The sequence below is a fragment of the Wyeomyia smithii genome, chromosome 2 (genome assembly GCF_029784165.1).
Source record: "Wyeomyia smithii strain HCP4-BCI-WySm-NY-G18 chromosome 2, ASM2978416v1, whole genome shotgun sequence".
NCBI classification, from domain to species: domain Eukaryota; kingdom Metazoa; phylum Arthropoda; class Insecta; order Diptera; family Culicidae; genus Wyeomyia; species Wyeomyia smithii.
This window is the reverse complement of record NC_073695.1, coordinates 162,819,001-162,835,306: the sequence shown is the minus strand read 5'-3', so window position 1 is coordinate 162,835,306 and position 16,306 is coordinate 162,819,001. Positions and strand designations below refer to the sequence as shown.

The window sequence follows — 16,306 nt, the reverse complement described above, 5'->3', positions numbered from 1 at the left end:
GTGTGGGCCGCCCGTTCGTCCGCTGCGCCCGGGTTCATACGCTTCCCGGCTTGGGCTGCAGTCATCGATAAACAGTCAATTCAGAACTGGCACGGCTGAGGGAATCCCACTATCGAATTAAAACAAAGTGGCGAAATACCGATCGTTACTAGTGTTGTTTTGCAAAAACCTAAAGCTTGATATGTGGAAGCAAGGCTTCGTTACCGTTTTTAACTTAGCCTGTGTTTCTTGAAGGTTACTTACTCCACCGTTCCCCTCGATAAATCCGGAACAAATGTCCCCTACTGTCCCAAAAACTATGATAAATTTGTGATCCTTTGAAAAAGGTTCGATCAAATTCGGTTTAGATCTTGCGGAATGGCAGGTAAAAGAATTTTTATATTTTCGGCTCTGGAGGGGTCTGGTACGCAAGTGTTAATTCAAATGTCAAATAATTTAGAATGTTAACAATATAATAACTGAATACTAATGTTTTTTTTTTCTGGTTACGGTGATGCTGGAGAATAGTTTTCTGGGCATTGGTGTATTCTGGGAAACGGTTCTCTGGTAACTAGTACTTTCAGGGGTTTAGATTTCTGGTAACTAGTATATTCTGGGATTTGGTATTCTGGAGAATGGTTCATTCTGGGGAAAATCCTTCGACACTTTATTTTCTGGGGAATGGTTTTCTAGGAAAAGTCGGACAACCTAACCCCACTGTTGGGACAGCACAAAGGCTGCGATCAACATAACCGATTTTGAATAACAAACTGCCCTGTTAGAACGCAATTCGAACGAATTCGAATATGCAGAGCTAATATGAAGTCGATTCAATCAATCAGCATTCACAGAATTTCGTCGTCTCCCAGCTGCCAAGTTGCAACATGATGCAAAACGCAACAACGAGCAAACGAAATCGCTTAATGTTACAAACCCCAATAAAATACGGGTTAAAATCGTTGCGTGTGTGAGAGCACCATCGGTGTTTATTCGCTGGAAACAAATATCGAATGCGAATTGTGGAATAATTCGTCTAAAGAATATTACAGAATTAGACAACTGAACTAAAGGGCGTGGCCTATTACGTAGCACTCTTCGGCTATAAAAGAGCGTTTCTGGGAAAACTAGCTACATTCATTAGTCGGAAGATGAGCTGGATGGACCCTCCACAACGTTGACAGCAGTAGCAGCAGATATCGGCACTCAGCAGTAACAGACCATAGCAGCGGGTCGCGCCTGTGGCTGCCTTCAAATTAAGCACTTGCCCTGTGGTTGGTCACCATATCTCAGGAGCAGCGCGCTTCTTCTCGCTCCTCAGCGTGTGTCGTCAGACTGCCGTTATTGCCCCACTACTGAGGCAGCATAAAGGTTGCCATCAGCAAATCCAATTTTGAGCAGCAAAATACTTTTCTCAAGGCAAATAAACAAATATTTGAAGGTTAATAATTTTTTGACAACTCAAGCGAGCAATCTGTGCTGGATAGTAGCAATTTAAATCTGTAGCAGCCGTCTAATTTACAGAATGTGAAACTGCTTTTACAGCTCGTGTTTTCAGTGTCTTTATTACCCCACTGTTGAGGTAGCACAAAGCAAGCATTAGTAGACCTTGACTCATTATTGAAACACCTACAACAATGTCTTTGTTAATAGTGTGCGTAGTTCTACGTCAGTTATGCGGTCGTGTCTTGGATACAACCTCCTACTTTTTTTATTCCTGATGGATTTGCAATGACCCTCTGGAATAAAGAAATACGCTATAAGAGCTGATGTAGTCTAATCATGTCTATTTTCTCCCAGAAACTAATGCACCAAATCATCATTTCATTATGGGTTGATAGGATTCAGGTTTAGTCGCAATCTGTTACACATCACGAGTTGTGCAGCCCGTGATAAAACGGCGATTGCGTCATATTCGTCTCATTTTTACAGTGTTTGTGAGTGCCGAAAGCGTCGTCAGTAGCAAGGAATCATTCCTGCAACTGTTGAAAAAAGACTTGCGTTGACTATTAAAGCGGTGATGAAATTGAAACCCATGACATTAGGAAGTATCAATCAAGAACGTGGCATTTTTAATTTTCTACCCTCTTGCTCACTATGTCGTGCGTTAATGCATAATAGCTTCTCGTTGTCTTACGTCAATAATGCGGTTGCGTGCGAGGTTGTGTGTCAGATATAACCTTCTACTTTTTTCTTTCCAATTTTTAGAATTAAAAAATATTAAAAAACAACTAGTTTTGAAACAACTGATAGGAAGCTCGGCAGCCTTGGAGAGAGGTTCTATTCAAATCCGGGAAAAGCATATTTTGTGTTTTGAAAATGTGTAGCCACGTATTATTTCATTTGGCAGTTATAGTGTGTTTTAGTTACCCGTTAAATCTGGTCCTACCCACAAATTGTACCTCACATTACTGTTCGACGACCAAGAGAACAACAAAAAACTTTTTCTTCTATTAAAATCTAGACCCTAACTTAAAACCCGTTCAACATTGAAAATTGGTGACATGTTCACTTTTTTTGGAATGAAAATAATGCTTAATACAAACCGCTCAGTCCCATTGAATCCACCAAAAGCATACAGTTTCCCATCCATAACAGCCACACCAACACGAGAACGTAACATTGACATTGCTTCACCCATTTTCCATTCCTTGGTTACAGGGTCGTAAATTTCCACAGTACTAACCGATTCTCCATTTTTCGTTAGTCCTAAAGGCAACCTAATTAGTGATTTTTTATAATACTGACTAATCTTTCAAATGTACCTCCCACAGCATAAATCTGTCCAATTACATAATCACAGCAACGAGGTCTTGTTCGAGAGGCTGAAACTAATGCCCTCCGCTCGGGCATCAGATGAAAATCACGCGCCTCATCGAGCAAATCTCGACATTTATGCGATGTTCGGATCAATTCCTCCGTGGCAACGCTATCTGCTAGGAACTGAGGAGAGAGTAGTGGCAGTCTTATATTTGCCAATAAATTTGGCAAAAATCCGGCTCGAGTTTCTATATCGTTTTTAACCCATTTCATGCAAGCGTCAAAAATACATTCCTCGGATGGTACGTTAAGCTCATCACGTCGAACGATATCGACTAATTCGTCGAAATTCAAAGCCAGAAATTCATCCGAAAAGGCAACTCTTGAAAAATACTGATGTATGTAACGATCGGCCGAAGTGATTAACTGAGTGCAGCTAAGTGTATCTGCAAAATGACGAATTCCAAGAACATTTTGTGGATGGAATCTGAAAAGAAAAATTATTATATTTTTCATTGTCACAATCTTCATACATAATAGACTGAATGTTATTACTATTTCTTGATGGAACCTATCAAACAAATAAGTCAACTTACCTGCTCTTTAAAAAATCTGCACATGCATCTCTTACTTTATTTAATTGTAGAAAGGATGCACCAACCATTAACCCTTGAACATTTTGGTTATCAATTTTAATTACACCGCTGTACGCGAAATTGATTAAACTCTCTAGTGCACTAAAATCAAATAAAATGTTTTAATCCTCAACAATATATCACTGAACTAAAACATACTGTGGTTCAATTTCTTTCATAGTTATTTCTCTGATCCTGCTCTCGGCCATGTTATGAGTAAACATTGCGTAAAAATATGGTATTGTAGCGGCTAACACAATGCGATGTGCCGAAAAAGAATGATTTTCTACCTGCAATTAAACGACAAACCATATTCCTGCCCATTGGTCGTTACTATATGTATATGTGAACAAACCTTCAAAGTCACATCGCACAGTTTTCCTTGTCTTCGAATTTCCTTCATCAAAGGAAAACTTTCAGCAAACATGCTATCTTGTTTGAAAAGTACATAGGAATTTTCCTCCGTCTCCAGATCACAGGCAGCATCCATGTTATCAAAACTGTCTGGGGCTTTTTCAATCAATAATGGCAGAACAACCTCCCAGTTATTCACGATTCAATATAAATTCATGAGAACACATGATGTGAAATAAAAATACACTATGCAATTTTATTGTTTCATCAAAACTCTGAATATTTAAATCTAAAATGAACAAGCCGAAATATTAACAAGACGACCTAAACTTGACAAGTTCGTACAAAATATTTCCTCAAAACAATAATAAGCGAGATGGGCGATCATAGTATCGATCTGTATCGATATGGTCAACATCGATGCAAATTCAACACTAGCAATACTCATAGACTATGTTTATAATATAGAGTCGCGCAAAGTTGAAACCAAAAGAATCAATTTAACGTCAAACAACCAGAAAAAAAATTTACGATATATTTTGCGGTGAGAGTGATGGAAAACTTATCGATACTAATCGATAAATGTCAGACATCGATATTCGGGTTATTCGCGTTGAAAGAGATTTCGAAGGCTGTTCGCACCTACGTGAACTCTCATATGCAATTGTCAAAATGTGCGTGATGACAAAAGCAAAAATATTTCCTTCCTTCTTTTTCGCATGCAAAAACCAAACAAATATCAGCAACACCGTCAATGCGAATTATCGTTAATTTTTTGAGGTTAACGATAATTATCGATATTATAAGGGTGAGTAAGTCAGTGGGGCTGGTTACTGCAGAGTCTATGTTTATAATAAGAGTCCCGCAAAGATGAAACCAAAGGAACCAAATCAGTGTCAAACGAGGGTACCAATCGCGCAATGTAAATAAACAAGGTGATAATGTAAGGAGTAGATGAAAAGTGTTGTAATTGAGCGTAATAAAAAATATGTGTTTTTCCGAAGTTTTACTTACACATTTCAATCCAACATTAAACCTGTACACTGGTTCACTCAAATTTAACAAAACATTACCGGTGTAATCTTTCAAAACTGTGTACCTTGTAAAGAGTTTCAAAAAATGATATTCGCTTATGCATAGTGAAAAACAGAACTGTATAGTTCTTGGCAACAAACGGCAAAAAAACTGTGTTGCCGAAACGATAGATTTTCTCTTCGCGCGACTCTATGTACACATAGACTCCCTAAGAGCAAGCCCACCACCGGCTAAATTGAAGTTTCTAAAGCTAGTTTGGCAACTCCCACCATAACGCGGCAACCGCACCGGGCGTTGCTATGTTGGTTTGGGAAATTACAATCCTCACCTCGGGTAGTAGCGAGTTATTAAATTTGGCAACGCGATAGCAACGAGCCGAATCGTTGCTATTTGATGAAATGTCAAACTGTTGTTTTTTGTGCTCGATAGTGAATGTTCGTAATAATATTACGAAGATGATGAGTGTTCCGAATGCGGACTCAATTGGTCGGCCTCGGAAGACGAAGCGTTTTGTTAAACACGTCGTAGGACGCAAGTGTAGGCGTGAACCACTACTCAATTTTATTTCCGATTGACCTGAAATTTTGGACAGGGTGTTTTTTCGGGCAGGTAAACATTTTGTATAGGTTTTTTTATTGAGATGACCATTTTGGTTGGCATTTTGGTCTGCAACCTACACGATGCGGAAAGCTCAAATCCTCACAAGATTGGCCAATATTATTCAATAAACCTGGAAGGTTTGAGCAAATCTGCTCGGGAGTATTACCAACTATTTTCCCGTTTCGTTCGGTCGTTTTATAAAAAACCATTTTTCTCCTTTACCGCTGTTTCAATCTTCAAAAATAACCTAAGAAGCGTTCGAAAGCGGCGTTGGAAATGGTCATCGGTATAGACCGGTGTTTCCGATAAAAACATTGTTAAAACGCTGGATGGCACCTTCCTCCGCATGGCCGCCCCGAATCTTTCCAAAAACCATTTTCTTAATCGCGTATAAGGAAATTTGTTCTGCGAAATCATTTTCTCCATCACTAGAATCAACCAAATACTCGAAAACAATTTACGCGTTCTATATTTAAGTGTTTTTTTTTTGGCGGCAAATTTTCAAATATTAATAGCAAACTGTGGGAACCGAGACAGCATGAAATACAGAATACAACTAATGACAGTTCGCCAGCTTTGAGTAGAGTATTCATTTAAGCCAACGTTGCGGGACGTGCCCAGTTTTACGGAATTACTTTGAATAAACATATAAGGATGAAAAAATCCATGTACGCACAGGTAAAAAAAAACCTGCAAAAGAATTATGCTATCGATAACTTGGGAAAACGGAAACAAAGTTTCGTGAAATGGAAGGCAGCCATGTCCAAACCACGTTCTACACTGAGTGGCATATCTGAAACACGGCACGACGTGTATTGCAACTACAACCAGCGTTGCCAGGTATCCAGATTTAGCTGGATTATCCAGATTTTTGAACATGTTTCCAGGTAGACAGATTTGATGTCCAATTATCCAGATTTTTCATGAATGATCCAGATTTAATCCAGATTTTATTTTCTCTGTTCCGCAAAAAGGTCATCACTTCAAATTTGGCGTGAAATTTTGCAATTTTGTCACCTAAAATTTTACGTACCCCAAGACTTTTATCCGAAGAATTTACCTTTCACCCCACGAAATGACTTCCAGATTTTTTCCAGATTTTTTTTTTCCTTTTCCAGATTTTTAAAAAAATGACCTGGCAACGCTGTCTACAACTAAGTGTTAGTGTTGAATCGACAACACGCAGAGCGATAGCCGAACCACCGGTGGCAGTGGCTGTTTTTCATTTTCGCCACGGGTGTTTCAAACTTCGGCAAACACCGGAATCGAGATATTTGGCTTCGTAAAAACACCGGCCGCAGCCGAGAGATTCAACTTCGAGAAAGCATCTCGACAACACGCTCGCCTGCTTGTCCTAGCGCGGGTTGATTTGATTAGTGATGGAATATATCGAGCAAAATCCGTTTGCGGGTTTTGATGTTTTCAATCAAACCTATCTCGCTTTGGCAAGGGAGTGCGAGCTCGCAAAAGCACTTGTTTACTTGTTAATTAATTGGTCATTTAGGATGAATCCTATATGGTTTTTTGCAAGTGCAAGAAATAATTCGTATGCTTTGTGCCGTCAGCGCCATCAGCGGTAAATCAACAACTATTGTTAGCGCCGAAATTAAACGATATTATCGATAAGAAGGGATCATTCAAATTAACGATAAATATTGATAGCTTTTCCATCTGTAGATTTGGCCGTGGAATTTTAACAAATTAGACGCTGACTGGACTATTTGGCATTGAGCATTGATCCTAGAACAGAATACTTTTTGTTTTGTATGGCGTCTGATGATAGAGAAATGCGGTTGAATTAGTTTACTATAGCGTTTGTCGGCATTTGCGGGACGCCCCAAAGAGAGTAATGTTTAATATTGATAATTTGTGGAACATAAAAATATGCAAGAGTAGAAATTTTTCTGAATATATTTTTTAAATTTTTTTTTCACTTGGTTAATTTTTCGAATGGACAAAATTATTGTTCAAAATGATGAGATGTTTCAAGATATTCAAAAATGCATCTTTCGATGTAGGAAGATGAGTGATCAATCCACCTAAAAGTGAGATAGAAAATTTACTTTTTCATCAGATTGAGATAGATGCTTGATGTCTCCGGCAAAATTTTAGGTGATCTAAAAACAAGAAACTTGGCCGAAGACATCATTCCGAGTTTTCAAACCTTCTACAAAGTTGTCAGTCATCCAAAAATGCATGTTTATGCAGAATATTGTTATTTTATATCTCCCAAAATAAAGAAGTTTTTTGACATATTTCGATGTTTTTGGAGATATTTTCACCTCAATCATCTCCAAATTACGCAATTTTACGCAAGTGGCAAATCCGTACGATAAAATAACTATCTTAAGACTTTCAATAATAGACACAAACTTTTGTATGTAACAGTATGTAATCAGCCTTTCCGCCTGTTTTTCAAAGCTTTTTGATGCCGCTTTTTATATACAAAAATTTTAAAATGAAGAGTTTTGAGTTTCGAAGGTGGCACTAAATGATCTTTAGTTCAACTTGCATGCATGCTTTGGTAAGGGTAAAATAAAAAAGGTGAATATGTTAGAAATAAATTTAAATTTTCAAATTTAAATTTTTTTTTCCAGTAATGTAGGCGTGGATGAAAATAGTAGCTTTTTTCAAATTCCATTTATTCTTCTTACCCGATTTCAAAAGGGACGAGCAGAGAAAAAGTTTTAATGTCCACTTTTGGCCACTCACGTGCTTCTGTGATAACAGGATCTGACGAAATGAGTAACCAATGCAGCGGGAAATCTTACTAGTATGATATTCTCTTTATCTGAAGATTAATGTAAGAAAAAACTCATATTTTGGTTAATCTATTTTTAACACTAACGTCACTAAAGTGTGCATGCATAATTAGCTCAAGATTGTTTAGTGCTACTTTCGAAACTCAAACCTGTTTTATTTTTTAATTTTTTTATATAAAAAAAGCATCAAATAGCTTTGAAAATCAGGCGGAAAGGCTGATTACATACTCTTACATACAAAAGTTTGTACCTATTATTGTAAGTCTTAAGATAGTTATTTCATCGTATGGATTTGCCACTTGCGTAATTTGGAGATGGTTGAGGTGAAAATATCCCCAAAAATATCGAAATTTGTCAAAAAACTTCTTTATTTTGGGAGATATAAAATAAAAATGTTTTGCATAAACATGCATTTTTGGATGACTGATAACTTTGTAGAAAGTTTGAAAACTCGGAAAAATCTGAGAAAAAAGTTATAATGAAAATTGTGATTTTCAGAACCTCTCAATAAAAAACTTTATGTTGCTCATAATGTGTGAGCGATAGAAACATGATGTCTTCAGCCAAGTTTCTTGTTTTTAGATCACCTAAAATTTTGCCGGAGACATCAAGCATCTATCTTAATCTGATGAAAAAGTAAATTTTCTATCTCACTTTTAGGTGGATTGATCACTCATCTTCCTACATCGAAAGATGCATTTTTGAATATCTTGAAACATCTTCGAACATACATTATGGTTATAATCAACATTTGATTCTCTTTTTATCCAATCGCACGAAAACGGCAAAATAAAACACTGTGGAACGGTTTATTCGATCGGTATGGTTTCTTCGACAATATTTTGAACAATAATTTTGTCCATTCGAAAAATTAACCAAGTGAAAAAAAAATTTAAAAAATATATTCAGAAAAATTTCTACTCTTGCATATTTTTATGTTCCACAAATTATCAATATTAAACATTACTCTCTTTGGGGCGTCCCGCAAATGCCGACAAACGCTATAGTAAACTAATTCAACCGCATTTCTCTATCATCAGACGCCATACAAAACAAAAAGTATTCTGTTCTAGGATTAATGCCAAATAGTCCAGTCAGCGTCTAATTTGTTAAAATTCCACGGCCAAATCTACAGATGGAAAAGTTATCAATATTTATCGTTAATTTGGATGATCGCTTCTTATCGATAATATCGTTGAATTTCGGCGCTAACAATAGTTGTTGATTTATCGCTGACGCTGTAATTTGGAGATGGTTGAGGTGAAAATATCTCCAAAAACATCGAAATTTGTCAAAAAACTTCTTTATTTTGGGAGATATAAAATAAAAATGTTCTGCATAAACATGCATTTTTGGATGACTGATAACTTTGTAGAAAGTCCCTTATATACATTTTCCTGAAATCCATCCACGCTCCAGTCTAGTCCCATTCCTTTCCATCCACATTCAACAAAACGGCAAGAACACGTCATAGACCTTGATTTTGGAATCATCAACTGAACCCCACACGAATCCGCCAGGACCTGAGAACCCGAGGCCTTTCGTGATATCTTGGCTTGAACAACAGCGAACAACAACAACGAACCATAACCAGCAACTGAACCCCGCACAATACTTCCAGGACCCGAGGATTACAAGCCCCTGTCCCAGCTCATAACATCGTGGCTTAGCAGAACAAATCCATACATGCTGCATATTCATGGCCATTCGACGATCATCAGACGACCATTCAACTACAAAACAATAATTGAAAAATATATGCTAGTTTTAAGATAGACTCAATTTCAGCTCGTAGTCGGCAGCGAGTATAAAAAATTTTCTTAAAGATTTTAAGTCATCAGATATAATTGGCGCCGTTAAACATTAAATTGTATTTGTGCCGTGTCAAATAAACGATAGGTGAAGAAAAAAAAACTTTGTAGAAAGTTTGAAAACTCGGAAAAATCTGAGAAAAAAGTTATAATGAAAATTGTGATTTTCAGTACCTCTTAATAAAAAACTTTATGTTGCTCATAATATGTAAGCGATAGAAACATGATGTCTTCAGCCAAGTTTCTTGTTTTTAGATCACCTAAAATTTTGCCGGAGACATCAAGCATCTATCTTAATCTGATGAAAAAGTAAATTTTCTATCTCACTTTTAGGTGGATTGATCACTCATCTTCCTTCATCGAAAGATGCATTTTTGAATATCTTGAAACATCTTCGAACATACATTATGGTTATAATCAACATTTGATTCTCTTTTTATCCAATCGCACGAAAACGGCAAAATAAAACACTGTGGAACGGTTTATTCGATCGGTATGGTTTCTTCGACAATATTTTGAACAATAATTTTGTCCATTTGAAAAATTAACCAAGTGAAAAAAAAATTTAAAAAATATATTCAGAAAAATTTCTACTCTTGCATATTTTTATGTTCCACAAATTATCAATATTAAACATTACTCTCTTTGAGGCGTCCCGCAAATGCCGACAAACGCTATAGTAAACTAATTCAACCGCATTTCTCTATCATCAGACGCCATACAAAACAAAAAGTATTCTGTTCTAGGATTAATGCCAAATAGTCCAGTCAGCGTCTAATTTGTTAAAATTCCACGGCCAAATCTACAGATGGAAAAGTTATCAATATTTATCGTTAATTTGGATGATCGCTTCTTATCGATAATATCGTTGAATTTCGGCGCTAACAATAGTTGTTGATTTATCGCTGACGCTGTAATTTGGAGATGGTTGAGGTGAAAATATCTCCAAAAATATCGAAATTTGTCAAAAAACTTCTTTATTTTGGGAGATATAAAATAAAAATGTTCTGCATAAACATGCATTTTTGGATGACTGATAACTTTGTAGAAAGTTTGAAAACTCGAAAAAATCTGAGAAAAAAGTTTTAATGAAAATTTGTGACTTTCAATGAATAAGATAAGTTTTGTAAGTATTTGAAATGAAATATTACCGCCGTGATGAATTTATGATTGGTAGGCAAAATGTTGACGTTTATAGGCCCCTGGTTATTACTAGATCCGCAAAAAATATGCGAAATACATCACAAACAAACATTTTGCCAACGCTGGCTAGTGACGGTCTTCAGAAATTGGCAACTGCCGGTGTGAAAAAGAAGTAGTGGAACTGGTAATCCCCATTAGCAACGACCGGTGCGAAAATCGGTTGCTATCCAAAATAGCAACGGCCAGCGTTGTGAAAATAGCAACTCAAATGGCAACTCACCGGTGCGCTTGCTCTAAGCAATCAAAAGTTCGAGGTTAACTTAACACACGAACTTAGAAGTTCACATAAAGTTCAGATTTGGTTCCGTGGAACTTTCTTGCTGAACAACAGGACACATTACTCACAAACCGAACTTCATTCTAAATAAAGTACTGTCAAAACCTGAAAGCAACTTAAAAGTTCATGAGAAGCTGCTTGTTCCCCTTTATTGGAACCTTAAAGTTCACAAAAAGTTCACACGTGAACTTCAAAACCCCCGGAAATTAAAGTTCGATTAGCATTTTATCCGTACTTTTAATCAGCACGAAAGTTCATAAGAAGCTGCTTTCTACTCTTCATTAGAACCTTAAAGGTCACATAAAGTTCACAGGTGAACTTCTAAGCCGCCGGAAATTAAAGTTCGGTTAGCATTTTATCCGTACTTTTAATCAGCACGAAAGTTCAGGAGAAGTCTATGTCGTACTTTATTTCCACTTTAATGTTCATGCTAAGTTCCGACTCGGCTTTGGCGAAAGTGAAGTTTGCTCCACGATTAGAGATGAAAAATGGGTTTTTCAAAAACAATAAAGAAAAGTGGTTTATTCTATCATCATCGGATTTTTTTTTCTAAATAAACGGCAAAAGGAAAACAAAGCTATAATTCCAATAGGTAATATTAGGGTGTTTAAAGGCTTTCTCTACCTAAACACTTTCTTTTGTTATCTTACAGGAAATCAATTATGAATTCGGATTAACAGACAAAATAAACCGGATGTAAGCTGTGAATTTCCGTTAGACACTTGTTTGCTTGTGATGTTTTTATCCCTTAGCATTTTGTCAAAATATTGGGTGTTTTTTACGTTCGGCCACAGCATGATGTTGCCGGTTCTGGAGGTCCGAATCCATTTCTCGGACACCACTGAGAGTTTTCTATGTCACCAACGACTCGTTTCGACTACGGCAAACAGCATATCTATTAATCTAAAAAGTTTTTATCGATTTTGATCATTTATCATATTTTGTATATACTGCTTACCAGAATAAATGTTCAACAAACGTTTAAAAGGAAAATATTGCGTACACAACCTTTTTCAATTACATTACCAACAAACTGCAGTCAAATCAAAACAAACTAGAGAACTGTCAGACTTAAGTTCAGATTGCGTTCCGCGTGTACTTTTTCTAAACTTGAAACATTTAGCATAACGAGGGGTGTTATCGCGAGGAAATTTCGTGGCACACATGCACAATTTTACACACTTTTTTCAGACCGTTTGTTCGTCGCCTGTTAGTCTGTTCTCTGTGCTGTAAGCATGCACATGTTTTTTGTTATTACCATGTTTAAACAACGTTTTTTGTTGTTGAATCGACCACCGACCATAATTTTACCATGAAAAACATTGTCAGTGACTTCTAAACGTATGGGGAAAGTGCCTGAAAAATTGGGTCCAAAGCTATACCAGTTTTTATATATCATTTGAAAAAGTCGCGTTTTCTGAGCAAAACGTGATTTTAAAAATGTTTATCGTTTTCCTTAGATTTTTAAATGAAGAATAAAAAACTGCTTGAATGGTCTTAGTGATGTCCGCCCAGCAAACAATTTTGTCGTATAACGGCTAATTAAGCTTTAGTACCACCAAAATCCACAGAATAGCAACTTAACAAGCTATAATTCAACAAAATTGGTTGTTGGGCGATTACATCTCAATTAATCGAGTTAATCAATTATCTATAAAAATAATCGAATAATTTTTAATCGATTAAGCGAAGCACCGATTATTAGATATTGTCGCTGCAGCACTACTCTGCAATTCGCTGGTGAGTCCAGCGTCGCGAAGATTTCTACAACGCATTTTGTATGATTATTTCTCGCACAGTACAATGCAGTTTTAATGCTCTTTGATTAAATTGACATAGTTTTGCGACTAGAAAACAATCAAAACTATTAGAAAATATTACGGTGGCATATTTCGGGACATTTTATGTTGAATCAAAGACTACATTATATTAATATACTACGAAATTCGCTGGAAAATCCTTGTCAGACGAGCGACTCGCCGCTTCCGATTTTTCTCTGCATGCACAATAATCGATTAGATGACCTCGAGTAATGTCCGATTGGTGAAAGAATTTATGCAATAAAACTAGTAAAACAATAAGAGCCAAGTGAAGCCCAGGTACTATATTCCAATCCTGAATACGACCTTTTGTTTTTTCCGACACAAACATACATGCGACACATGTGCGAAATTTGTGAATGTACAAGCACAGACTAACAGACGTAACACTTCGAACAAATCTTCAATGAAATCATCGTTTGGATGATTCCAGTACTTTACGTTAGTAACACTAGCACCATCTGCTGTCGTGTTCGCGCTGCGTCATGTATTTCGACATCAGCGCCAGCGTTACTGCATGTGTCAAATGGGGAACTACAAAATATGTATGAGATTGCATGACAGCGCCCCAGACGACGTTTTCGCGCGATGACTGTTATTCGCTTTAAAATTTGAAATGAACGTTTTTTGTGGCGATGGAGCTAGGTTCCAGTGTTACGTCTGTTAGTCTGTGGTACAAGGTAGTTACGATGCTACTTTTCAATTTCATTGACTCAAACGTTTCATCAACTTTGCAATTTCATTGACTCAAACGTTTCATCAACTAGACTCAAATACAAACTACGCAGAGAACCCATGAAAAACGCGTGAGCCACAACATTTACGTGAATACACGAAAATTCCGAAGCCTACATAAATTTTGAAAATAGCATACATTCTAGTATCCTGAACGACTTATAATATCCACAAACGAAAACTGCACATGTAAAACATTTTCATGAACCTTGCTAAACACTAAAAAAACAGATGAAGAGCTGAGTTTGCTTACAAATAGCAATAGAAGAAATGGTCTCCATTTATGAATCAAGGTAAAAACCAAGTAAAAAGTAAATAGTCAGGAAAAAATTGTCAGGGCGTCTAACCCTGAAAATCTTGAAATTATCTGCAATGCAAGTTTGTTTTTAAATAGAAAAGTCCGGGATTCAGAACACTCAGAAAATATTTGATGTTCGAAAAGCATTTTACCTTGATGATCTGATTTAAAATTGAACATATTTTTTAAATTTACTATTTCTATTTTTTTTCTCGCTCTCATCCTCCTGAGGCTTATATCCATATCTAGTATATTTAGAAATTTAAAGAATATCCAACGTCGGAAATAAAATTACAAACGAAACAGATATTTCAACCAATTTGACCGGAATACAGCATAAATTGAAATTAATGATGCCGACAAGAATCGATTCCAAACGCCAAATTAATCCAAGGTGAAAACTCTAGGTTACTAGAAACAGCCGGAATGACCAAATGCCGGAACCAGAATGACACGCAGAGGCCAAAAATCAACTTCACAACAAGAATATTTAAAATTATTTAAATAAAAAAATGGCCAGGATGAAGTTTGCTGGGTCAGCTAGTTATGTATAAAACTAAAAATAACATCAATGGATTTCTATTTCAATTCTGATTTGATCATTTTGCGCGAAGTAATTTTTGCTTGTAGAAGTTAATACGATACATTGCGTTATGTATAGGGTAACGGGGGTATTTTGGCCCACATGCATATTTTGACCCACCCGGTTACATTTTACGCATTTTATCTGATAAATTCAATGAATATTAGAAAACTATGCATGCAACGTTGAATGACACATCTAAGAATCATACTACACTATAATTTTCGGCGAAAAACTGGCTCTAGGTAGTGTTATTTTGAAATTAGCTCATACATATTCAAAGTCATGGCTGAGTCAACCCAAAGTCAAGAGGAAGTGGTAATATACAAGTCAACGTCCGGAAGCTATTGTAACAAATATGTATGCTTTTGAAACAATTCGTTGTTGTAGTAACATCAATAAAATTTCATAGAAACAGTTTGTATACTCTAACATGTTGGAAAAAGTTGAAAAAGTGGTTAAACGCATGGCCGAAATATGTTTGCCTCTTTCTGAAGCAAACATATTTTGGCCATGCCAAGTTTTGACATCTCTTTGGTTACCGTTTGGCCGTGGCACGTGAACAAAGAAGCAGCTTGTGACAATTTACAGGTAATTACTTCTTAATTTATCACATTTAACGACATGAATGTAGATGAGAATGCCTTACAAACCGCAATAAACCAAATCTTCTCATTTTTAGATGCCTAAAATTTACAAAAATTCACAGCAGAAAGATGTTCTCCTCAAACCCACTATTTTTGCTCCTAAAATACCGATGATGATCTTAAATATAATTTGTCTGAACTATTTCCATACACGTCTGTAGATATAAAGGTGGGTCAAAGTAAAAATTTGGTGGACCAAAATATGTTATTAGTACTTCGTAGAAATTTTTATATTTCTAGGATATTTTTCAATATATTGCATTGTTGAACGGTGTATATTAAAGTAGACACTCAGCTTTTAACATTGGTATAATAGAGAAGGTACTAATGTTGAAAAATTGTGTTTGTTTTTAATGAACTGTGCGAACATTTCCCAAAGCTGGCCAAAATACCCCCGTTACCCTACTTGTTAAACTGTTTACGATTCGCGTAAATTTTTCTTGTGAACTGCTTCACATCGATGAAACATTATTAATTGTACGAGCTTTTCAATCCTCCATGAAATGTGTTGATAATTAAAAGTGCACGTCGCGTTACGAAGAATTCCTAAATGCTTCGAAGTTTTCTCCAATTTTGGAAAGCGCCAACTCAAATGATTACTTTAATTAATCGATTACTTTACGTCAAATAATCGATGTCGGTTAGCTGTCGCCGGGAAAATAATCGATTAAGTAATAATCGATTAGTTGAAAAAATCGGACATCACTAGCCCATGTACGGTATATAAGCAGGGATGCCACATGAACAGATTAATCTGTATTTTACAGATTTTTGGCCGAAGTAACGATACAGAATCTGTATATACAGATA

At 36.3% G+C, this 16,306-nt stretch overlaps 1 protein-coding gene and 1 long non-coding RNA gene across 5 annotated transcripts in view; both read right to left on the bottom strand.

Moving 5' to 3' along the window:
- LOC129726106 (kelch-like protein 18) overlaps positions 1-4,096 on the bottom strand; it is a 205,762-nt gene extending 201,666 nt beyond the window's left edge. For 3 of the 4 annotated variants that reach the window (XR_008728241.1, XR_008728242.1, XM_055682758.1), the window contains exons 1-5: positions 3,727-4,096; positions 3,531-3,661; positions 3,333-3,473; positions 2,742-3,223; positions 2,523-2,685 (exon numbers count right to left, since the gene is read on the bottom strand). Coding sequence is in view for 2 of the 4 variants with exons in the window: in XM_055682758.1 (XP_055538733.1) it covers positions 2,523-2,685; positions 2,742-3,223; positions 3,333-3,473; positions 3,531-3,661; positions 3,727-3,861 (1,052 nt within the window). In the remaining 2 variants the exon portion in view is untranslated. The remainder of the gene's footprint in view (positions 1-2,522; positions 2,686-2,741; positions 3,224-3,332; positions 3,474-3,530; positions 3,662-3,726) is intronic. The other variant, XM_055682759.1, reaches the window with a different exon arrangement.
- A 7,837-nt stretch (positions 4,097-11,933) lies between these two features.
- Positions 11,934-12,471, bottom strand: LOC129726112 (uncharacterized). The gene is made up of 2 exons (XR_008728244.1): positions 12,372-12,471; positions 11,934-12,316 (listed from the first exon to the last, which is right to left on the bottom strand). It is a non-coding gene; the product is annotated as an uncharacterized LOC129726112 (long non-coding RNA).
- Positions 12,472-16,306: the final 3,835 nt, after the last annotated feature.